We start from the raw sequence: 26,642 nt of genomic DNA on the forward strand, positions 1-26,642 counted from the left end.
TAGTAACTATTGGGTATCTCCCAATTGGCAGACATTGTGGAAGAACATTATAGTTATTTTATAAGTAACTATAAAAGCCTTGTCAATAAAAATGATACTCATTCCCATATTAGAAAAGAAGAAATTAAGTCTGGAGAATATTACATAACCTAACATATACCTAATAGATGGGAAAGTCAGGGTTCCCTCTCAGGTTGCTTGATTCCAAATACAGGCTCTTTCTCTATGACAATGAGAGACATGAACTTTCTGTTCAATCACATCACCAATTAGAAAAAGCAAAGTAATTATAAGTTAAAGATTTTGTATAACATTAAAATAGTGACAAATCTTTTTTTTCTTTTATACTAGGGATTGAGCTCAGGGCCTTACTCATACTAAGTATGAGCTCTACCGCTGACCTGTATCCATAGCCCCTGACAAGAGTTTTTAAAGACATTCTACCAATTATGTTTGTATCCTATAGAAATAGTCAGACTATAAAGGAAGTTATGTTGATTGAATCATTACAAGGCTTAAGAAACAAAACAAAAAAGCCTTAAAAAAGTTAAATAAATTCTATGGATTCCTGGCAACTATACTGTATCACAAACTTATGAAAGTAAAATTGAAAACTGAATTTTCTGCTGAATTCATTTTACGCTTTAAACTTTAAGATTACATTTTAAACTCAGCATGAAAACAACATGTTAGGAGAAGAAAAAAGTGGTTAATGATTAACTAAAAACCTGGAAAGTATCATACTACTGCATTTGGAGACAAAAAGTAAACTACATTTTTTTGTGAAAATAAATGATACAGGAAGTAAAGTATAAATAAGCTATATTTAAATGTATGAAAATTACTTTACATAACTAGATATACCTGATTCTGATGATCGATGATCTGTCTCATCTTCATTCTCCAATTGCTGTGTTAATGCCTCCTTATAATTTTCTACTATTTCAAGTTCACTGTGTTTTTGGCTACTGTCACCAGTCTGGTTTTCTGTTTGTATTTGCTCATGCTCCATTTTATGTTTCAGGGGGCAACCATCACTCTCTTTCTCCATCGTTTGCTTCTTTTTCTCTTTTTCAAGTTTTTTTTCATTCTAACAAAAATGAAATATATTATCTTTATTATAATGGTTATATTTTATCTTAAAACAATTTTAAAGATCAAATTGATTAAAAGTATTTTATAATTTCAACAGTTTTTTGATACTTTCATTATAATTATTTGTTAAGTATATTAAAAGATGATAACTGCTAAATACTAAATAAATGCTAAATTAAAAAATGCTAAATAAAAAGGTATAATGAAAGAAAATAAATGTTTACATCACATAAGTTATTTAACTTATATCAGTGATTTCACAATCTGCAGATAGCACTATTTAGCGTATAATCATTAAGAGGCATTTTCCTCTGACTATTCCCACACATACAGACATACACCCTCCACAAACATATAAATGTGTGATTATCTCTCTATATATACATATTTATTTGTTGTTTAACCAACAACAAAAAATTCTTTTATTTAAGAATATTTCTATAGAAAAGAAACTAATAGAGAAGAGAAAGGGGATTAGAAGGAGGAGGAAGGGAGGATGAAAGGAAAGGGAAGATATTGGGGAATGAAATTAACCAAATTGTGGGCATATACAAATATGTCATAATGAATACATTGTTATGTGTAGTTATAATGCACCAATAAAAATTAATTTAAAAAACAGTATACATGTCTTTCGATGTCAATGAAGTGCTTAGAATAGTGCCTCACATTATAAATGCTATGTGTTAGCTGCTATTATTTTCATCAATTACATTAATATTCAAAATGGTTATATCATAGAAATCATTGTATAAGTTAAATAACTATGTGATATAACCATTATGATGTATAACCATTAACCGTATGAGTTATATGATATGATAAATTTATTTTTCCAATTCCGTTTCAATGGATAAAGAAAGTATTTCTAAGTGTCATTATCATAAGTAAACTGTCCTATTCACCTTTTAAGTTAAATTACTAACAGAGCTGCTAGATAAGAGGGACTGCTGAATCAGAAGGTCTTTAACATTTTAAAATTTCACATACAATCACAAACTTCTCTTCTGAAAAACTGAATCAATTTATACACAAGGCAAAAGGATAGGAGAGTATTTCTCTAAAACATTTTAAATGCTGCATATCATCATCAACCTTTTATATCTCTGAAAAACTAATCAATAGATATTTTAGGGTTGTTTGATTTTGATTTAATTGAGTTTGGTTTGATTTTAATTTAAAACTTTTCATTACTAGGCAAGATGAACTATTAAATGCTCCTATTACCATTTTTTTTTCCTTTATGGTAATCCAATACTGACTTTCTATTAATTTTATAGTATTTTATAAGAATTCCTTTTTTTCCCCCTTGTCTTATCTGTCACTAGGACTAATCACATAGTTACACAGGACTATATGTCCTCTTTGCCATATTTTCATTAGGGTTGTTTGTTTTCATTTATGCCTTTTAACTTTCTATATCAATTATTACAAAATTGAATATAAGACCTATCCATTTTATACTTTATGTAAAATTTATTTGTGGCTTGATTATCTTGCTTTGAAAGTTTTTCATCCTCCAAGCATTTATAAATATTAAAATACACATTTAAGTTTTTTATATTTCTGGAATTTAATATGGTTTAGTAATTTCAATTTTTTTCCAAATGATTGTTCGGTTTTTCCCATATTCTCTCAGATTTGAAGTGTTATCATTTATCTTATATTTAGCTTATATACAATTAGGTTCATTACTATTTGTTCCACTGATCTGTGGTAAAATCAAAACTGTGGTAAAATTATACTAGTGCTTCTGTACAATGCAAACCTACTAAAGAAAAAATAAAGAAATGTACATAATAAAAAGGAGATTATAAGTACCTTTGTTTTCATTAATTCACTGAACATCTTCTTAAAATTATAACTTAAAAGCAGAATAACTATACTTTCCCCATACACTAATTAATTTACAGACTTGCTATATATATGTGGTATTTTATGCAATACACCAGTGTGATACAACACTGGTATTTTCACAGTAAAGATAATTTGAAAACTATAAGGTTGAGATAAGTATTAGAGCCTTCTAGGTAATTTTTCCCCATGGTAGTATAAAATAATTGGTCTTTATTTTATACGGTGAGCTTTACTACAGTGTAAATTAATGTTTCAAAGTGAAATGCAAATCTTGATATCCTTCTTCTCTACATATATATGCATATATATATAGATACAAATATAGATATAGATATAGTTACTAAGAATTGAATCCAGGGGTGTTTAACCATTCAAGCATATCCCCAACCCTTTTTACTTTTAATTTTGAGAGACAGTCTTGCTAAGTTGCTTAGGGCCTTGCTTGCCACATTGCTGAGACTGGTCTCAAACTTAAGATCCTCCTGCCTCAGCCTTCTGAGCTGCTGGAATTATAGGCATGCACCACCACACCTGGTTCTTTACCAATATTTTTAAAAGAACATAAAACGAAACTTGACAAACACAATATCTGATAGAAGGGAGACAAAATAATACTTTATATTCTTAATATATATTTACTAAGAATAACATGTTTAGGGTAAATGCAACAGGGTTAATAAAAGATTTAACTAACTTTCAAATATCTAAACAACTTAATCCATTAATTCCCCCAAGTTTTCAATTCTACATAGGAGGATAGGACATAATGAGTTAGAACCAAATATGTTATGATACCTACTATTTTACAAAATAAGGCAGTATCAAAACTATCCAATCATCTTACCTGTGGAGCTGCCTCGCTCCTAAGCAGCAGCCCCAAGGAGGAAACAATCATCCACCTCTCCAGATGAACACCTGTGTGGAAGAGGCTGTGATAGGGGAAGAGGAATGGCAAACACATTGGCAGAATCAGCAATCCTGCTTCCACATTAAGTTCTGAGTGAATGCCATAGGATTAGGAGGAGGTGGCTGATGAGAGTGATTAAAGTGGAGCCAATGTAAACTCTGGACCTCAGCAGAAGATGAAAACAAAGACACAGACACACACACACACACACACACACACACACAACCCCTTAACTTCTTAATATAAAATCTACAAGTTAATGTTTGAAAAACTTGCGATAATTAAAACTAAAATAAATGGTATACAGATATAGGAGAATCTGTTGCAGTTTTGAATATTGTTTGTTTTCTGGGAAAACAAAGTTGTCTGTAGTCTAACACATTATGAGCATCCAAGTATTATCATAGATGAAAACTGGGAATAAAATACTATAAATAAGAATAAATACATTGCTACTGTATGAAATAAATGACAAAAATAAATTTATCAACAATAGTAACTTTAAGCTGGGCACAGTGGTGCACACCTGTAATCTCAGTGGCTGTGGAGGCTGAGACAAGAGATCTGGAGTTCAAAGCCAGCCTCAGAAACAGTGAGGCGCTAAGCAACTCAGTGAGACCCTGTCTCTAAACAAAAACATGAAATAGGACTGGGGATGTGGCTCAGTGGTCGAGTACCCCTGAGTTCAATTCCTGGTATCAATAAATAAATAAAAATAGTAACTTTAATAATGGCCATATTCAAACATTATTTTCATTCTCATGTAATTTTACAATCAAATATTTCCCTTTCTGTGCTACATCAAAAGTAATCATTTGGGAGGGAGGAGGTAGTGGGGATTGAATCCAGACGTGCTCAACCACCAAGCCACATCTTCAGTCCTTTCTATTTATTATTTTGAGACAGGGTCTTGCTAAGTTGTTCAGAGTCTTGCTAAGTTGTTGAGGATAGTATCAAACTTGGAATCCTCCTGTCTTGGACTTCTGAGCTGCTGGGATTTATAGGCATACACCACCACACCTGGCTTCAAAAAAGTAAGGTGGGAGAGAATGGGAGGGAGAAGGGGAATTTCACGGAAGATGGAAGGAGAATCTCATCGTTATACAAAATATATGTATGATGATGTGAGGGGGAAAAAAAAAAGAAATGTGTCACGTTAGATTGGGTAGAGAGAGGCGATGGGAGGGGAGGGGAGGAAAAGGGGGGATAGGAAAGGCAGCAGAATAAATTAGACACTAGTATTGCTGTATGTATAACCAAGGTGATTCTGCAACCTGTACACTTGAAAAAATGAGATATTATACCCCATTTGATTCAAATGTATAATATGTCAAGATCATTGTATTGTCATGAGCAACTAATAAAAAGAAAAGTAATTTTTTAAATTTTCAAAATATTTTGGATGAATGCTAGGCAAGCATTTTGCCACTGAGCTATATCCATAATCTCAAAAAGTAAATTTGAAGAGAAAGAAAAACTAGTAAACCTTCTAATTGTATCTCGCCTTTAGTTTTGTTACAAAAAAATCTCTCTGGAGAAATTCTTCTACCTCCTTGCCTCCTGTCCCAACTTCCAACTTATAATTTAGGATATAAAAATTAACACTTGCCATCACTCATACCTCAATAATTACAGATGCTATTGGCTGGAAAGGGTTAACAGTAACTGGTTCTGGTTCCAACTCAGCCAGACCACTGGTTCCATCAGATTGCTCTCGTTCTCTTTGTTCTCTATTATTTGAAGGGAAAAAAAATAATAAAATTCATTTTGAAAAAGCACTGAGCCATGTTTAAGAAACCTATTCGAGATAGGTTAAAGATTATTTAAATTTAGTAATTTAAACATCGAGTTTTGTCTTTTAATTACTAAGAACATTTAAAAATTCCTCATGGAGGTAATAGGCCTCTATCCTCATGTAAAAATTTATCATTTGAATTTTAAAAGAAATTCTGACAAAAATGACATTGTATGTCTGATTTCTCAATGCTGAAGTACAATTTAATTATTTTTCCATGTGCAAAGGGAGTTTATTTGTTGATTCATTAATTATCCTCTAAAATAATTACTGTCTTTTTATTGATCAATAGCTTAAGTCTTTGATAACCTTCTTCTTAAGGGCTATGTCTTCTCTTGTTAAAAGTACTGGGAAAACACCAACACAATCTATGTTTTTATTTATGTAGAAACATGTTTCTTACAAGACAAAAAAAAAAAGTAGCACACCGCAAATTGATTCTATAGAAGTACATGACAAAAAAGTAACATTAAATGATAAATTTTGTTAAGTTGTACATCATATTTGAACTAGAAAACAACTATTGGTCTGCATAATAGTATGAGGCTATAAAAATAAGTTGTCCTTCAATAATCAGATTAAATAATTCCATATTAGGTACCAATGAAATATTACTATCTCTGAAATTTATCATTCATGTTGCCCAGTACTTGAAGAGTAATAAGTTACTAAAAGAAGTAGCCAAAGGCAGAAAAGTTAGAATTGTGGATCTTCAACCAGACTATCATATAGTATAGCAATTTGAATGTTCATTACTACAAAATTCATCAACTGTGTTCTATTATGGAAATATACATCTTTCAATCTGAATCTAGGAAAAAAGATTTGGAGATTTGTAATTTGCTTCTTTTGTGACCTTGGACTGGCTCTTTGAGCCTCAGTTTTCCCACCATTGTGGACAAAAATACCTCATAAGGATGTAAAGAGGATCAGATAAACTCATATATGTAAAAATATTCTGTAAATGAACACACTTATAGGACAGTCATTATTATTAATGTTACTGATTACTAGTAACAGATATATAGTATTAATATACGATTTTCATACCCAAAACAGCATATTTTTCAGAAACATTAGAAATCACAGTGTGAACCAATTAGACTGAAATTGGTGAAATAAAAAGTAAAAAAGATTGTTTTATTCATTCCTCTCTAAAGGCCAGTTTACTTTTAACTATGAAGTCTCAGCTTAACAGTTGAGGTCTAAGATCACAACAGGCATGGCTATGGAGAAAGCAGGAAAGGGGAATGACTATCAAAAATGCCTGTCATAACTTACATAAAATATCATTACAGAAAAGGTAAAAATTTTAGAAAAACGTTTTACATTAGATTTATTATATTAATTCAACTTTTTATTGTTGTTTTCATCTTCATTTCCTTTTCTTTTTTGCTACTGGGGTTTGAATACACAGGGCATCCCATATGCTATGCACATTCTCCACCAGTGAGCTCCACTCAGTGGAGGAAAGGCAACAGATATTTTAGAAAAATGTGACTGAATATTTTATTTTTATAAATATATACATAATTGATGTAATAGCTTTATTTCATGAAAATATACACTAGGATAAGAAAATACAAAGATTCTCACAGTGAGTACAACTTCATACGGGCAGTTGCCAAGATCTCTCATCCCATTCATTCTTTGATGTCAAGAGGCTAACAGATGAACTAATACTACTGAACACTTGGGGACAGAGTTATTTCTACAGATATTTTGTTCCTTTAAGTGCTATCTTTACATTAAAAGACAGATATCATCAGATGATATCTTTTACAATGTAAGGAAGCACCTCACAAAGGTAGTGGCTTCTTGTCTACTACGCTGCAACTATGTTAAACCATGTGGAAAGCCAATATTACTTAAGTTGATGGAAGGCAAATTTGAATCTTATAGTTCACTTAAAAATATTTTTCATTTTCCTCTTTTGTCCCCTTCTCTACCATGTAACAATACAACTTCTATTCAAATATTAGCACTTTCTTATAGCATTAAAATCACTATTCTGAAGTAGAATTTATACAATCTTTTTTTTAATAGAATTTGGTGGATTTAGTTTAAATGTTTTCCTTCAGATGGCATATTTTAAAAATAATTTTTAAATATATTTTAAAAACCTGAGATAACTTATTTTTCTGACAATATTACTGCTGAAGATCAGCTTTTGCTTGGGCTGAACAATACTCTATTAGTTCACCTTCCATCTCTTTTTAAATTTTATTTTATTTTTTGTACTGGGCATTGAAACTAGGGACACTCAACCACTGAGCCAAATCCCAACCCTTTTTTGCATTTTACCTAGAGATAGTGTCTCACTGAGATTGCTTAGCGCCTCACTTTTGTTGAGGCGGGCTTTGAATTTGCAATCATCCTGCCTCAGCCCCTCAAGCTGTCTCTTTCCATCTTTGCTGAGTCTAAAGTTTTCTTAATCTCGATACATGATGACATAGTGAGCCTGACAATTCTTTATTGTGGGAAACTGTCCTGTGCGTTACAAGACATTTAGCAGCACCCCTGGCCTCTATCCATTACATTTCAGCAGCACTTCCCCCTACTCCCCAGCTCTGGCAACTAAAAATGTCTCCAGACTGTGCCACAAGTTCTCTGAGAGGCAAAATTTCTCTACCTAATGAAAAGCACAGATTTAAAAGTACCAATAAAAAAATAAGAGATAAATTTTAAAGTCTGAGAAATAATGACTACATAAAAAGTACATTTACAACTAGTATAAAACCAACAGGAAAATTAAAAATCTATCATCCAAACTTGTGCAAAGATCCATAGAAATAGGCAATTAACTTAGTATTTTCTTTCACACAAAACAGATGAAACTAGAATAGACAAACTCACAAATTATTTTAAAAAGTGCCATGGTATTATATCTTCAAATATACCACAGTGTTAAATTATTTACCTTTCTTCTCGTAATTTTCGCACTCGCTCAGCCCTTTCTCGTTTCTCTTGTTCCTCAAGAGCTCGTTGTTCTGTTGTGTCTTTTTGGATGCGTTCATTTAAGGTATCAAAGTCTCTTGCAATGTTATGTAGTAGCCAATAAAGGCCTTTTTTAATGGACTTGTCAATTTTCTTTCCATATCCCAAGACTGCTGAACAAGGTTCCTAAAACAGAAATTATTTGATTCAAAGATTAAAATTAAAAGTTCTCCACATAAATCTATTCATAAACCATGACGTATAATTACTGGCATATCAAAATTAAGACATTTAAATTACTGATATGAAACACCTGCTAACTTAAAATAACTACTTTTTCAATGGTCAGTAACTTTCATATTACATAGAAGTTGAAAGACATTATAGATAATATTTGTAGGCTACAAAACTCCTGATGTCATTTTCAAAATTTATTATTAATCTCTTATATTTAAATAAGCTTTATATTTATACTTTTTCCTTCCCCTTTCTCAATATTTGTAGCACAATATATTGGTAAAGTCTACAGGTCCTGTCCTTTTTTTTTTTGGTGGGGTGGTGGTGGTACCAGAGATTGAGCTGAGGGGTGCTTAACCACTGAGCCACATCCACAGCCCTTTTTATCTTTTTATTTTGGGACAGGGTATTGCTAAGTTCCTTAGGGCCTTGCTAGGCTGGCTTTGAACTTGCAATTCCCTTGCCTCAGTCTCCCAAGCCCCTGATATTATAGGAATGTGCCGCCATGCCCAGCTAACAATATCTTAAAACAAAAGGCAAAAGTAAAAAATCTTTGAAATTATGAAGGATAATCTATAGAAGTCAGTAACAAGTAAATAGACTACAAATTTTATAATATGAGCTAATATCATTAGAACAGTGAGAGCATGATTTCCTTGAGGCAGGGGAACTCTTAAAGTTACTCTCTAATTTTAATCTATCACCTATACAAAACTAAGTTGCACTGAACAAAATTTAAACCGAAGGGGGGAAAAAAAACTTACTATCTGACAAAGGCATTTGTGCTCATTGACCAGTTTTTCCAGAGAGAGACATTCAATCACATCAGCTTCTCCTAAAGCCCCTTCCTTGTCTTGTTTATTTGCCAACCTAAGAATGACAAATGAAATGATTTTATAGCATATATAATCAGAGGGTGACTTAAAATATTTTGACCATTTCCTTCAATTCCAAAGTTTTAATCTACTGAATAATGAATAACCTGATTTTAGAAAGTATGGTAATATTAATTTCAACATTTTTGCTTATTATTGATGAAAAGAAGTCTGTAGGGACTGGCCTAAGAGAGGAAAATCAGATAAAGAAAAGTGTTCACATATCAAAAGCAATAAATTAACAGGCCAACAAGAAAGTTACAAAAGGAGAAAGAAGTGGGCTACTTTCCATATCCCTCAGTCAAAACTATGTCCTCATCCTCTTAAAATGAATTATATCATGATGTAAGTACACTTGTCTCATGTTCCTACAATTTAAAAATAAAAACAACCATGTTTTAAATGACAAATACTCAAGCTGTGCTTATAATATTTGAGTTCTGAACAGGTGCTTCATATGAGAAGAAATACAAAAGGCCAAAAATAAAAGAAAAAAATGTTCAACATCTCTAGCAATTAGAGAAATGAAAAGTAAAACTACACTGAGATTCCATCTCACTCCAGTTAGAATGGCAATTATTAAGAATACAAGTAATAATAAATGTTAATGAGGATGTGAAGAAAAAGGTTCACTCATACATTGCTGGTAGGACTTCAAACTGATGCAACCAATCTGGAAAGCAGTATGGAAATTCCTTAGAAAACTTAGAATGGAACCACAATTTGACCCAGTTATGCCACTCCTTGGTATATACCCAAAGAACTTAAAATCAGCACACTACAGTGAAAGAGCCACATCAATGTTAATAGCGGCTCAATTCAAAATAGCCAAGCTCTGGAACCAACCTAAGTGCTCTTCAACAGATGAATGGATAAAGAAAAAGGTATATATACACTATGGAATATTACTCAGCCATAAAGAATAATAAAATCATGGCATTGCTAATAAATGGATGAAGCTGGAAAATATTATGCTAAGTGAAATAAGCCAGTCCCAAAAAGCCAAAGGTCAAATGTTCTCTCTGATATGTGGATGCTAACCCACAACAAGGGAGGGTTGGGAGAGGAAGAATAGAAGTTCAATGGATTAGACAAAGGCAAATGAAGAGAAGGGTAAGGGGATGGGAACAGGAAAGACAGCAGAAAGAAATGGACATAACTTTCCTTTGCTCATAAATTAATATACAACCAGTGTAATTCCACAGTATGTACAACCATAAGAATGGGATTTTAATTGGAGTGGGTTATACTCCATATATGTAAAACATGTCAAAATGCACTCTATCTTACTTACTATCTAACAAAGGCACTTGTGCTCATTGATCAGTTTGTCACGTATATCAAAAACCAACAAATTTAAAAAAATAATAATAATATTTGAGTTCATCTATATTTCTGATGTGTGAATATGTCCATATAAATGTGCAATTTACTGGAGACTTATACTTCTAGTTACTTGGACCAGCACTGGGGATAAATATACACAACAAACACATTAAATTAGGGACAACTGGGGAAGAAATAAGTTCTTAAGAAAAATGGGAATCACACTGAGATACTATTTGTCTACATATATTTTTCTTGTCATTATTTCCTAAACAATAGTGTTACAACTATTTACACTGCATTTATGCTGCACTAAGCATTATAAGCAATCTAGAGGCCGTTTAAGTATATCGGAGGCTATACACAAATTATATGCAAATAATACGTTATTTTCTACAAGGGACTTGAGCATCTTTAGTTCTGGTATTATAGGGCAGTCCTGGAACCAATTTCCTTCCAATACTAAAAGACAATGTAATGCATATGACAGGGTTTTTTTTTCGGGGAGGGCAAAATGTAGTTTTTAATAAATACACTGAACAATATATCTAATGAAACTCTATGATCAATTTTAAAAAATTATCAATACTGAACCAACCTTGTTCATCTAAATACCTTCCACTTTTCCCTGTTCATTTTAAAATTACAATATATTACCATAATATCTTTGTTATACCTAACAAATTGATAGTAAATCTTTAATATTACCTCAATGCATTCAACATTCCCCAGTATCATTTTGTAAATGTTAAGTTCAAAATCAGATACAATCCATACACATAACTTATCAGTCTTAAGTGTTTTTTTAATATTATATTAACCCTCCCTTTCTTAAAGCTAGTATATTGCATAACTCCTCTTTTCCTACTATGTTATTTCCTTACAAAATAAAACAAATCATTTCTTTTTAGGCGTTCCCATGTTTTGGATTTAAGTAATACTTCCTCATGAGACCATTTAACACATATACTCTGTACTCCCCATATTTGGTAGTTAGATGTAGAGGCTAAACACTTTTTTTTTTTTTTTATTGGTGGTTCAAAACATTACAACTCTTTTGGCAAGCACAGGAGCCATACAGTATTACTTTTACTTTTTATATGCTACCATATTTTTATGATATTTAAATTGATCAGTAGATTTACAGTCTGATCCATTTAAAATAAAGTTCCGCATTGGCCTTTCATTTCAAATTTTACTAATGATCTTTGCTTGATTCTATTATTTTATACTAGTTTATAAAAAGACGACTTATTTAGTTCTATATTCTTCCTATAATTAATACCAGAATTTTCTATAAAAAAATTAGCTTTCAAAAACTACTTGTGACTCACTTAAATTCAATTCATAGAAAAAAATTAAGATCAACATCTGATCTTTTGCCTTTATTTCCTAATTTTAATAAAAATGGATTGTACCTGGTGGTACAATCAGTTCATACTGATTCTGTTTAACTTCAAATCAAATATTACCGAGTTTTCACTTAGCTTCTTAGATCTTGTATCTCTTTTTATATATGCTGACAACTACAAGTTCTAATGACATTGACATTAACTATTTGCTTCATCGTATATGAGTTTAAACTTAATAATTTCAGGGGCAGTAGCTTGGTGGTAGAGCGCTTGCGTAGCACATGTGAGGCACTGGGTGTAATTCTTAGAATCATATAAAAATAAATAAACTTAATAACTTTAATATTATTACTAAAAATAAAGATTACTAAATGAAGGTTAAGATATCTTCGTGGTTATTTCTGTCTCTAAGATATATCCCACTACAGATGCCACAAATATTGAGTTTTAAATACTTGAAATAAACCTTTTCTGTGTGGCTATGCCATCACTTAGTTATAGAGGTAGGTTCATTTGTTTCAGAGTAGTTTTACTTTATAAAGATAATTTGTTTTTTTTTAAATTAATTGTTAATGCATTTATATGGTTCAAAATTCAAAGTTACATAAACAAGTTTCAATCAGAAAGAAATATCATCCATATCTATACCTTCTCTTTCTCTATTCCTTTCTTTCTCTTATATGTAACTATTTTCATTAGTTTTTAGTTCATCCTCACATACTTTCATTCTGAAAATATAAATAAGTATATGGGAGAAATGGTATTTTAAAGAGCACAATTTGGACATGATGGATATTCATTGTCATTGACTGATTTTTGTCTGTGTGTATAATATTATATTCACCGTCTCTTTCTTAAAGCTAGTATACTGCATACACTTCTTTTGCACTGTGCTTTTTGTTTTAACTCAATATTAAATTCTAAATCTGCTCTGAGAAATAAAAAAAAAAATTATTTTGTATAGTTGCAAAATGCACCACTACATAAATATTCTGTCATTTATTCAGTTCATTCTGCACTGAAGGATATTTGTGTTTCACCATTTCATTTTTACAGAGTACTGTAAAAATTAGGTAGTTTCAGAGTCATTTCTTAATGAGAAACAAGATTCCAAGAGGTAGGACTTCTAAGTCAAAGAATAAAGATAAATGTTATTTTGATAACTGTTATATGAATGTTCTTCCTCTTGCCCTCAAACAACTAATGTAGGAGGGAAAAACAGGAAAGGTTTGGGAATTTGGTAGTGTCAGAAAAATTTTCATTTCTAAGTTTTCCTATAACTACTTCCTCCTGGTATTAGTTTGGAGTTGTTATATTTGTATAACAAATAAATGGCTTAATATTACTATACAGTTTTAGCTCTTCCATGTTAAAAGAAACATCTTGTAAAGTAAAAATAGCAATATAGTAAAATGAAAAGTAGTGTGAGCGGTTTAAAGACATGAGCTTTTTTTGTGGCTGTTCTCCTGAAATTCTATGATTCTATGAGCTATGTGCCCTCATGGGATTTCCTAAAATAGGATATAATTCAATAATTTTAAAGTAAATGGAACAAAAAGGTTTTATACCAAGTTTCTTTACACTCTTATTTATTCCTACTTAATTCCTTATTTTTTAATAGGCTTTTATATCTAAAGAAAAAAAAGTAAACTCCTTGCTTTTTTTTTTTTTTTGAGTAATATATTGTATAGATAATGTAGGACTTGAGTTTCAGAGACTGTGCAAAATACTCTATGTAGGCAGTAAAACAAGGACTTCCTGTTACAAGCTAGCTCCAATGAAAATCTTCCTTTAATCTAAAGAATAGGCGTCTAACTGGCAGAACCAGATTCTCCGGGTGTGAAGTAAGCAATTTGTTCTTCTCATTTCATATTAACAGCAAAAGTACAACTTTATCTCCAACTTATTTGATTTCATTATTTGGCTTTTAATTAACTATATGAGAAACATATAGAAATTAGTCTGTGACCTATAAGACAGAGATTTCAGTAATTTGATCAAACATTACATCATGTGATACTCAGATTTCCTTTCAAAGGCAGAACTCACAACAAGGAAGGTGGAAAAGCAACAAAAGGAACAAGACAGAAAGGTAAATAAATTGCGTTTTTTGTACTTTTTTGATGTGAGAAATCCAGTGACTAAAATCTAGTTATACTTTGACATTCAAAATTAGCTCAGCACATAGTTAAAACTGCTGTTTTGCTCAGATTCGGACAGGGCTAAAGATAGCTGATCTGTTCATGTATACTACTGAAAAATTGAATGTGATTTGAGTGTAGAGCTCTTTGTTAATCAACTTTAGAGGAAAGAGTTTTTAAAAATTCTTTAACAATTGACCTCTCATTTTGAAAACATTGGAAAGCCAGATTCTATAAAAACAAATCTAAAATTCTTTTATAGACTATAAACTAATCATGCTGTGCTTTAGAGAATATTTTCACATTAACATTCAAAAGAAAACTGCGCACAAATTGGACACATATGTATAACCTTTAAAGTTTGACATTATTTTCTATAGTTTTAATTATTTTTTTCATTGTTGTTTCCTAGAACATTCTGAAATTAATTTGAGGTAATGAGAATATTAAATTATTGTATAAAGATCACAGTGAAATATAAAATTAGTCAAATTTTAATGTTTTAGCTAGGATACTGCAAATATTTAAATCACAAAGGTTGTTAAAGTCAGCATTAATTGAATGCAAGCTATATCAAGAGGTAAGATACTTTCTATGTTTTCACAATTGTTGACATTAGAATTTTTTAAATATCCTATTTCCAAGTAAATATCCCAAGTAAAAATAATAATGACTTTTGTAAGTACTTTATGGGAAGATTTAAGAATTGGCCATGTAATATCTAAAGCAAGTTATCTTCAAGGCTGTGGAGTTTTAAGTTTAATATAAAAACCATTTTTATATGCATATAAGTTAATTAAATCAGTAAGTGAAAGTTTAAAAATTAAAAGCTTTAATAAACAAAGGGTCCTAATATTGTTAAACAAGTTTACAATTTATCTACACTAAGCAAAAGTAGAAAGCACTGAAAGACTGCATTGCAAAAAAAGTCAGATAATTCAAGCTTAGAGAATATATGCAATTTGCTTTTATTTTAGAAAAGTTTCAGTTTATTTTTAGAAACTGTCATCTAGCTCTTATTTAAGTAGCCAAAGAGGTTAATATTCCTATAAGATCTATTGCTTTAATCTTGAACTAGAGAAATGTTGCAAGTTGCACATAAAAAAGGAAAAGGATACTCTATTTACCTTGGACTAGGCACTGGATGTATTTCTTAAAGTATTTTATTTAACCACCATAGTAACTTTAGAAAGAAATGGCTTACTTTAAATATATTAAGTATCTATCCCAGGGCATATTTTTTTAAAGCACTAGGTAATTTGTATTTGTGTTTCTGTCTTTAAGAATTTGTACTATCTGTAATAGGATGAAAAAAGTTTTACTTGAATCACACAAGTTTACTTTTCTATTTCCCACAATAAATTGTCAAAGTTGGTTACCATATGTACTAATCATTGCTCTATTTTCAAACATGTTTAAAATCAAAGTCCATTACCACTAGTAAAATTCCAAAATGTATATCTATGTACTAAGCTAAACATTCTGAAAGATATTTCATATTTGGATACAATACTTCTACCATTAAGAAAGAAAATTTAAAGTACAGAAAAGATTGCACAAAATTAGCTTCAGCAATTAAATAATTTCACAACAATGAGCTTCATATTTTGAAACTATATGAACTCCATCTCCTCCAACTTTCAAATTCTAACATATCTGGATATCTCACTTTGCCTAATATTCTGATTTATAAAGGCATAAGGATCAATCAAATTGAAAATAATTATGCATATATAGTTAAAAGTATACAATTACTAGAAAATACAATTTATATACAGCATGTAAGTGCACCTAAGTACCTACATGAAGTCAATTTCTGCACAAATGAACAAAACTGGAAAAATTTTCTGAAGTGTTAACCTACAAAAATAATCAACTATGACTTAGTCGAGACACACAGACATTGAAATAATTCCCTTGTGTTCTAAACATACAGAAAGCATTGATATAACCCTAAGGAAAAGAAAGAAAGAAAGAAAGAAATTTAAAAACTACATCATTAAATTTTAAAGTAAGAAAGGAAACTTTCAGTACCAAAAATAAATAGGAAACACACTAATGACGAAATTAAAGGGTAGTAATTAAAACCAACTACACTATAAAAACTACAAAGCAAAATAAACAAAAAAATTCTAAATATGTGAGTTTCTAAATTAAAAATACCCATTAAATATTTAGCAGATAATTGTAAAGGAATCAGGTGGCAGATTCTTAAGGGCAAAAGAGAAAGCTAGAATAGGACATAGCAAAATTTTCTTTTTATTATTGGTTCTTTATAGTTGCACATAACATTTAGTTGTTCATTCTAACATAATTATAAAGGCATGGAATATAATTTGCTCTAATTCAATCCCCACTTAACTTCCCCATTCCTTTCCCTCTTCCCTCTCCTTGTTCCCTTCCCTTTACTGATCTTTCTCCTCTTGTAGTTTTCTTTTCTTTTTTTCCTAATTAGTGTCTTGTGGATGTACATGATGGTGAGATTCACTGTGACATATTCATATATGTAAAGTTAGGTAATATTCATTCTACTATTCTTCCCTTATACCATTCCTCTTCTCTCCCCCTGCATCCCCTTCCTCTATTCCACTCAACTTCTATTTTGAAAAAGAAATTAGTGCGCCTTCCTCTTTTCCTTTCTCCCCACTCCCTCTTATTTCGAACTACCTTCTGAAATTCAGAGAAAACATTCCACCTTTGACTTCCTGGGTCTGGGCATATTTCAGTATTTCACTTAGCATGACAGTCTCCAGAGTTCCATCCATTTACCTACAAATACTATAATTCTATTCTATTTTATGGCTGAGTAATACTCCATTGTGTATACATACCACATTTTTTAATTCATTCTTCTGTTGAGATGTACCTAGGTTGGTTCCACAGCTTAGCTATTGTGAATTGTGTTGAAATAAACATCAAGGTGATTTTAGATCTTTTGGGTTTCTACTAAGAAGTGGGATAGTAGGGTCATATGGTTGGTTCCATTCCTAGTTTTTGAGGAATCAACATACTGCTCTCCACAATCGATGCATTAATTTTCAGTCTCACCAACAATGTGTAAGTGTACGTTTTACTCATATCCTCATCACCAATTATTGTTATTTTTCTTCTTAATAATTGTCATCCTGATAGAGTAAGATGAAATCTCAATAAAAGTTTTTTTTTTTTAGAAATATATATATATATATTTTTAGGTGTAGATGGACACAACACAATGCCTTTATTTTTATGTGGTGCTGAGGATCGAACCTGGGTCCCGCCTGCATGAGGCAAGCGCTCTACCGCTGAGCCACAATCCCAGCCCTCAGTATAAGTTTTGATGTGCATTTTCCTAATTGACAGAGATATTGAAAAATTTTTCATATATTTGTGGGCCATCTGTATTTCTTCTTTTGAGAAGTGTCTGTTTAGTTCTTTTGCTCATTTTTAACTGGGTTTTGTGGGGGGGGGGGTTGTTTGTTTATTTTGTTTTTCGGTGCTAAGTTTTTGAGTTCTTTATAAATTCTGGATATTAATGTCCTGTCTGAAATGAAGGTGGCAAAAATCTTCTATTCTGTAAGCTCTCTTCATGTTCTTAATTGTTTCTTTTGCTGTGCAGATGCTTTCTAGTTTGATATTTATATTTGGTTTTATTTCTTGCATTTTAGGAGTCTTATTAATGAAGTTGTTTCCTGTGCCAACATGTTGGAATGTTGGGCCTACATTTTCTAGCAATTGCAGAGTTTCTGGTCAGTGATTCACTCTGAGTTGACCTTTGTGCAGGGTGAAAGATAAGTGTCAAGTTTCATTCTTCTACATATGGATATCCAGAATTTTCCAAGCTCCATTTGTTAATATTGCTATCTCTTCTACAATGTATGTTTTTGGCAACTTTGTCTAACATCAGGTAATTGTATTTATGTGGGTTTGTCTCTGTGTCTTCTATTCTATTCCATTGGTCTTCAAGTCTGTTTTGGTGCCAATACCATGTGGTATTTGTTATTAGAACTCTGCAGTATAATTTGAGGTCAGGTACTATGATGCCTCCCTCCAGCATCACTCTTTTTGCTCATGATTGCTTTGGCTCTTTTGGATCCTTATTTTTCCACATAAATTTATAACTGTTTTTTCTAGTTCTGTGAAGAATGTCATTAGTATTTTGAAGGGGACTGCACTGAGTCTGTGAAACACTTTTGGTAGTACGGCCATTTTGACAATATTAATTCTGCCTATCCAAGAAAAAGGGAGGTATCTCCATCTTCTAAGGTATCCTTCAATGTCTTTTTTCAGTGTTCTGTAGTTTCCATTGCAGAAGTCCTTCACCTCCTTCATTAGATTAATTCACAAGTACTTTTTGAGGTTACTGTGAACGCTTTTAGTTTTCTTTTCAACAGATTAATTATTAGAGTATAGGAAAGTTATTTACGTATGTCCATCTTATATTCTGCTACATTGCTAAATTTATCAACTCTAGAAGTCTTCTGGTGAAATCTTTGTGATCTTCTTAAAAATATAGAAGTATGTCATCAGCAAATAGAGATAACTTGCCTTTTTCTTTTCCTATTTTATCAGTTTAATTTCCTTCTCTTGACTGATTGCTCTAGTTAAAGTTTCAAGGACTATGTTGAATAGGAGTGGTGAGATTGGGCATCCTTGTCTTGTTTCAGTTTTTAGAGAAAATACTTTCAGTTTTTCTTCATTCAGTATGATATTGGCCTTGGGTTTGTCAGATATTCCCTTTACAATGTTGAGGTATATCCCTTCTCTCCCCAGTTTCTCTGGTGTTTTAAACATAAATGTGCACTGTACTTTGTAAAATGCTTTTTAGTTTGATAATCTATTGAGATAATCATATGATGCTTGTCCTAATACTCTTTTATGTGATGAACTTCACTTATTGATTTCTGTGTGCTGAACAAACCTTGAATTCATGGGATGAAACTTACTTGATCTTGGTGCACTATCTTTTTCAATATGCTTTTATATGTGGTTTGTGAATAGTTTATTAAGAATTTTTGCACTTATGTTAATCAAGGTTATTAATATGAAGTTTTCTTTCTTGATGTGTCTGTTTGGTTTTGGATGATACTGGCTTCAAAACTTGAGAAGAATATTCTTTGTGAGAGTTAAATTCACAGGAAATGTTTTGCTCAGGTGTAAAGATAGATTTTTTTTCAAATTTTCAGAAATGTAAGTTATAATAACATTTATGTTTTGAAAAGAAGCTATGGATATCCCCAAATAAAGGAATCAACCAAGAATAAAGATAAGAAACCAGTAATTGTTGAAGGAGAAGAAAGGAAAATTCCAACACAGCCAGTTTACGTTAGAATATTCCAGAAAACAATCTTCAAAAAACAAAATAATAAAATAAAAAGAATATTTGCTATATTTAAGATATCAAGTAGATTTTTCAGGTCAGTTCAGCTTATAATGAATTAGTGATACATATATAAAACAGGAAGCAACTGAAAAACTTAAAAACTTGAAGGAAAATACAAAAGTTATGTATTTATTGATCTGTGTGATGTTTACATGGATGTATTGACTTTGTGAAAAATCATCAAACTATCCATTTATGTTCCGGGCCCTTTCTGAATATGTCTAAATAGTTCAATAGCAAATTTTCTTAAAACAAAAATACCCATTTTCTATTTTTTTCCCAGTGATTCAGGCCTAAAAACAACTAAAAAAAAAAAAAAAAAAACAGTTGAGAAAGGCACTGTAACCATGATTCTTTATGTGATTGATATATAAATATTATTTGGGTGTTTATAATAATGTAAACATTATTTGATTAACCCAAAATTGTGGAACAACTATATTAAGAGGGGGAAACTGAAGAATGAGAGTTTAAAAGAAAGTTAGATCTACATTTTTTTTGTAGCAGAAACTCAATATAACATCTAAAATTTAAAAAGTAGAAATGCCTATATAGGCAAATTACCTAAAAAGAGGGAGTTTAAAAACAACATACAGGGCTGAGGTTGTGGCTCACAGGTAGAGCACTCGCCTAGCATGCGTGAGGCACTAGGGTCGATCCTCAGCACCACATAAAATAAAGATACTGTGACCACTTATAATTAAAAAATAAATAATTTAAAAAAACATACAGATAAGTAAATGAAAATGACTGCCTTTGGAAGTAGGGACTAGAAATAGGGTATGGTAGAGCAACTGGGTGTCAGATACGTATCTTTCTAAATTTAAAGTGCTTTGACTTTTTAAATTTTGTCCATGCATTAATTTGGAAAAAATAAATATCACATTTTACAACACGATATCTTAAAAACTTTCAGAAGGAATTTATTTTCAACATTCAATACAATAATTAGCAGAAAGAGCATCTAGATAAGAAAGTGATAAGTAACACTAAAACAAATGAACAATAGTTGAAAGCTATTCAAGATAAATCACTAAGCCAGATGCAGAGGCTCATGCCTACAATACCAGTGATTCAGGAGGCTGAGGCTAGAGGAACCCAACTTCAAGGCCAGCCTCAGCAACTTAGCAAAGCCTTAAACAACTTAGCAAGACCCATCTCAAAATTAAAAATAAAAAAGGGTAGGTAAGTAGCTCAGTTGTAAAGCCCCCCTGTGTTCAATCCCCAGTACCAAACAACAACAACACATAAATCAGTAAGCCAACCAACTTTAACATGGAACTTTAACATCAAATTTCTTCATACTATTGTTTTTCAGAGTATATAATAAATCATGGGTGTTAATTTTGCTTTCCAAAGCTGCCTCAAAAGAAAAAGTTTCCATAATTACTTCAGAACATTTTTAGGTGTCCTATAATATCTGTACCAGCATAACCACCAAATATTTGACAAAACACTGAGTAGCACTTACAAGACTGCTCCAGTAATCCAAGTGAGCAATAAGGCTGGCTTGGCTCAGGGAGATGGGAAGACATGTCTGGATTTCAACTCGGAACAAGTAGCTCTACACCCTTCAAAAGTCTTCTTAGTATATACTGAATCAAACCTCCTTCCATGCAGTTTCCACACACAGCCCTTTGGAATTATGCCAAGTAAATCTAATCTCTTTTGTAGACAGAGACTTTTATACTTTAGAAGATAGTTACAAATACTCCTTACATCTTTTCTTTCACAGGGAATTTCTTTCAATGATTCTTCATTTGGTATGATTTTGCTAATCTCATCCTTTTCACACTAGTTTGGAAATTTCCAATTTATGAGTTTTTACCTTAAAATATCTGCTCAGAACTTAATAAAGCCCCACTCCCCAATATGTATAAAGTCATTGGAACAGATATCTTTCTTAGTCTATGTAGACATTATACTATTATTTATAAAAATATAACTATTCTCTTAGTTCTGATAAAAAGCTTGAAATTAACTAAAATTTCTAATATTTTTTCATAGTCACCATTTTGAACCCAAGGGTACCATCAGAGAACTTCTTCTCTGGTTGATACTAATATTATGCATGGTCCAATGAAGCATTTATATTATCACATGGCATTTATTATCTTCAAAAATATAATGAAAGACATTAAATGCCATTCTAAAATGAAGATGCTCTGTGAAAATAAAGTTTTTTTTATAAATGAAGACTGGTTTTTTTTAGTCGCTTTATATGTAGTTATATCATGTTATACATGTGCATCAATTTGATTTCAATGGATAACTATCAGTACAGGATGTGATAAATGTCATACTCAAAATTATATATAAGTATATACTTTAAAAAGTATCAATTAAAAGAAAATGACAGATATTTTATTATAAGATATTATAGATAATCTTTTGCAAAGGAATGTTAATAAGAAATCAGGCTGGATGTGGTGGCGCATACCTGTAATCCCAGTGGCTCAGGAGGCTGAGGCAGGAGGATAGCAAATTCAAAGCTAGCCTCAGCAACTTAGCAAGGCCCTAAGCAATTTAGTGAGACCCTGTTTCAAAATAAAAAATATAAAAAAAGGCTGAGGATATGGCTAAGTACCTCGGGTTCCATCCCCAGTACCCCAAAAACAAAACAAAACAAAGAAAAATCACCATAATCAAACCAAGAAAATAATTTCATAAATATGCAATGGATAAGAAAACAAAGTTATATCATGTGTTAACCTAAAGGCCTCAGAAAACTTGAATTCACCATAATCTACCTACCTAAAACTCGAATGTAGAAACTGTCCTGTTTTTAACACTGTTTTTAACTTAATTATGCCTATTTTATCAAAATGAGTATATTTTTAACATTACATAGACCAGCTTAACTGTTTAAAATATCATAAGTAGTATGGGCACTTTGAAAGTCTAAAGGTTAATCCTAAAACTTGAAAGTAGAGCAAAAGCACCCTTTATTAAGAAAAATGATATCACATATTAGAATCTTGACACTGAAGTACTAATTTGGGGATAATTGTGTCTCCATCACTGCTTTCTCAGATACTAAACTCAACTAAATGAGATTCACAGAAGCCACACATTAGGCAAAATAATTCATAAATTATTTCATGTTATTTTTCCAATTTCAGTGATATTTATGTGAAAATTCTTATTAATTTTTCTAATTTTTAAATTAATTTTTAGAAAACTAGGATAATTCTTGCTGGGAGATAGACAGCTATGTCAAGTCAAATTTCATTTTAACATAATCATTCTTGCTTCTTAGCAGGAAAGGGAAGATGAAAGACCGACTTCAAGAACTAAAGCAAAAAACAAAGGAAATTGAACTTTACAGAGACAGTCATGTGTTGAGTACGGAAACAGAGGAAAAAGGGGTGTTTGTGCAGCAAGCTGTTATTTATGAGAGAGAGCCTGTAGCTGAGAGACACCTACATGAGATCCAAAAACTACAGGAGAATATTAACAATTTGGCAGATGATGTGCAAAGATTTGGACAGCAACAGAAAAGTCTGATGGCTTCAATGAGAAGGTTTAGCCTCCTTAAGAGAGAGTCTAGCATTACAAAGGAGATAAAAACCCAAGCAGAACACATTAACAGAGGTTTGGATGATTTAGTTAAAGAAGTTAAAAAGTCAGAGGTTGAAAATGGTCCATCGTCAGTCATCACAAGGATACTTAAATCTCAGTATGCTGCAATGTTCCGCCATTTTCAACAAACTATGTTTATATACAATGACACAATAGCTGCAAAGCAAGAGAAGTGCAAGGCATTTATTTTTTGTCAACTTGAAGTTGCTGGTAAAGAGGTACCTGAAGAAGAAGTAAATGATATGCTTCACCAAGGAAAATGGGAAGTTTTTAATGAAAGCTTACTCACAGAAATCAATATCACTAAAGCACAACTCTCAGAGATTGAACAAAGACATAAGGAACTTGTTAATTTGGAAAACCAAGTAAAGGATTTACGGGATCTTTTCATTCAGATATCTCTTTTAGTAGAGGAACAAGGAGAGAGCATCAATAATATTGAAATGATAGTAAATAGTACCAAAGATTATGTTAACAATACTAAAGAGAAATTTGGACTAGCAGTAAAATACAAAAAAAGAAATCCATGCAGGATACTGTGCTGTTGGTGCTGTCCATGCCGTGGCTCAAAATAAAGAAACTATTTTTAAAAATTTTCCATATTTAAGCTGAAGGATGTATTTCAGTGTCTGTTTTTCATTGTTTCATGGATCCACACTTTATCACTGTTAAGTCATAATTTTCCCCTTCAACACCCACTAGTATTACAGAGATTCCTGAAGTCAGTGACATAAATCTTTAAATTTTAATCATCTGAAAACAGTATGAATACCTTCAACTCACAGGTTAACAAAAAAAAAATCAGATGAATAAATTGAAGTTTCTGATCAGGTACTAAATTCTATTACACATTTTTCCTAACTTCTAATGCTTTAACAAGATGAATGTTCAATTAAGTGATGACTATGTAAGCAATACACTTGGCTATTTGAGACTATTTGGTAATTGAGAATTACATAAAACATGACATCAGAGGATGCGATAATAAAGCAAAATCAAGTAGATTTCACTTCAAATTTGGTGGTAGAAAAAAATGAGAGAATTCTTGTGTGACATTTTCCGTTTCCTTAAAGAACTATAAGGCAAAATTGTCAAATGAAAGCTCAGTAGGTTTAAGGAGTAACAGAAAGAAAGCGATAAGGAATAAAATAGTCATTTGGGATGGGAGGATAACAATCATTTTATAAAAGGTAGCAGAATAACCAGGCAGCATTTAGGGCTCAACTAAATGTATGGTCACAACTTTAATGTGATATCACCCAGTGCAGTCATGTTTTTAACCTATTGATGTTTTAGCTGCTTGGGTACCATCATAGAATGTAAAGATAATGGATCTATTTAATATGGCAGCTTTTCCAGATGTGTATAATGGAGGGAAAATGTGTTATGGTAGCTTAAGGTACTTGAAAAGGCAAAATTTATACATTTATCATAAATATCATAAATCATTTTAAAATTATGAATAAAGAAATTGAAGCACTTTCTACTATGTCAAATGTCAAGCATCATTGTAGAAAGATGTTTCATATCTCAGCTCAAATGTTTAAGAAATATTATAAAAGGAATAATTTAAAACAGGTAACAAACTCCACAGGTAATAGTTAAAACTAATATATCTTCTGCTCCTGTTAAACTTGCATTCAGAGCTTTCATGATATTTGTTTCTAATTATTCCTGGGCTAGGGTTGTGGCTCAGAGATGAGCGCTTGCCTAGCAACTGTGAGGCACTGGGTTTGATTCTCAGCACCACATGAAAATAAATAAATAAAGGTCCATTGATAACTGATATACACACACACAAACAAAAATAATTATTTCTAAACTGTTTATCATAAAAATCGAGAATATTTAGTACTATTTAATATTCAACAGTATTAGACAGATTCACAAATGTTTTTTTTTTCTGTTAGCACTGTATATTTGAACACAGTGCCTTTAAAGCAAGAGTTAAATACAGCAATTTTCATCACAAAGCAATGTGTCATATACAGTTTTTCCTTCTGTATTTTAAAACTATTACTATTATCCTAACCTAAGCAACAGAAACAATGATACTTAATTAGTTGTCAAACATTTTGTATATTTTATTTTTATACTTAATAGGCACTACAAGTAGTAGTTTTTTTCTTAATGTAACTATCTGAAAGGGATAAAATTCCTTGAAGGGGTTGAAGGCACAATGTTAGGAATCTATTGGTTCTGTAAGTATGGGAAGATCAAAATAATTAATAAAAATTGTTATGATCATAGGACTTATATTCATAATCACTAAACTATGCCATTTTCTGTGATCATAAGTTTTGTGTAGCTTAAATTCATATAACATTTTAAAAACAGCTCTCTCTTGAAGCCCAACATCAAGGTGAGGGACAGACAATCTGCATGGGTACTACAAGAATACAGGGAAGAAACTGTAATATCTCAGATCCACACTGCAAGAAAGAAAGACATATAAATGTCTTTCTTTCACAGCAAGTGCTTTTGAGCTCCTTTAGAGAGTCTTAAAAGGAACTACAGCGTGCATGCAGACAGGCTGATTTTGCTCCTTAACCTGATCAAAGACTGGAAAAAGCTAAAAACCTGTAATGTCCTCCCCCTACTTCCAGTGATATTCTAAGGCCACACACAGACAACATGAAAAAACAAGGGAGGAAGGTGCCCCAAACAAACCAGGATACTATAATAACAGAATCCATGGACAGTGAAGTTGATGAAATGTCAGAGAAGAAGTTCAGAAGGTTCATAATTAAAATGATCTGTGAATTAAAGAATGACCTAAGACCTAAATGAGCAAATACAGGCAAAAATTGATCACTCCAACAAAGAGATAAGAGAGAAAATACAGATAGCAAAAGATTACTTCAAGAAAGAGAGAGACTGAAAAAAAATAAATAAATAAAACAGAAATCCTTGAAATAAAGGATACAATCTCAGCACCACATACAAATACATAAATAAATAAAGGTCCATCAATAACTAATAAAAATATTTTTAAAAACTCAATAAAGCATAACCAACAGACTAGATCACTTGGAAGAAAGAATGTCAGATAATGAAGACAAAGCATACAATGTGGAAATTAAAGTTGATCACACAGTGAAGATAGTAAGAACAATGTAATGATGCAATTTAAAGAATTAGAAAAGCAAGAACAACCCAAACCCATAGTCAGTAGA

The 26,642-nt window shown here is 31.6% G+C and overlaps 2 protein-coding genes across 5 annotated transcripts in view; one reads left to right on the top strand and one right to left on the bottom strand.

Annotated features, from left to right (window-relative positions):
* The window catches only part of Arl13b (ADP ribosylation factor like GTPase 13B), a 66,456-nt gene that overhangs the window by 11,322 nt on the left and 28,492 nt on the right, over positions 1-26,642 (bottom strand). For all 3 annotated transcript variants that reach the window (XM_046455357.2, XM_046455354.2, XM_046455356.2), the window contains exons 4-7: positions 9,593-9,698; positions 8,575-8,777; positions 5,481-5,589; positions 865-1,090 (exon numbers count right to left, since the gene is read on the bottom strand). In XM_046455357.2, coding sequence (XP_046311313.1) covers positions 865-1,090; positions 5,481-5,589; positions 8,575-8,777; positions 9,593-9,698 — 644 coding nt within the window. The remainder of the gene's footprint in view (positions 1-864; positions 1,091-5,480; positions 5,590-8,574; positions 8,778-9,592; positions 9,699-26,642) is intronic.
* On the top strand, positions 14,205-24,971 carry Stx19 (syntaxin 19). 2 transcript variants are annotated; one of them, XM_046455359.2, is made up of 2 exons: positions 14,205-14,473; positions 23,147-24,971. In XM_046455359.2, the coding sequence occupies exon 2, from the start codon at positions 23,157-23,159 to the stop codon at positions 24,039-24,041; it is 885 nt and encodes a 294-aa protein (XP_046311315.1). In that variant the 5' UTR covers positions 14,205-14,473; positions 23,147-23,156; the 3' UTR covers positions 24,042-24,971. The 2 variants fall into 2 exon arrangements, with proteins under 2 accessions (XP_046311315.1, XP_046311314.1); XM_046455358.2 differs by having other exon boundaries at positions 23,144-24,968.

Source organism: Marmota monax, unplaced genomic scaffold (assembly GCF_021218885.2).
Source record: "Marmota monax isolate L192 unplaced genomic scaffold, Marmota_monax_Labrador192_F-V1.1 WCK01_AAM20220418_F8-fsc00053, whole genome shotgun sequence".
In the NCBI taxonomy this organism is placed as follows: Eukaryota; Metazoa; Chordata; class Mammalia; order Rodentia; family Sciuridae; genus Marmota; species Marmota monax.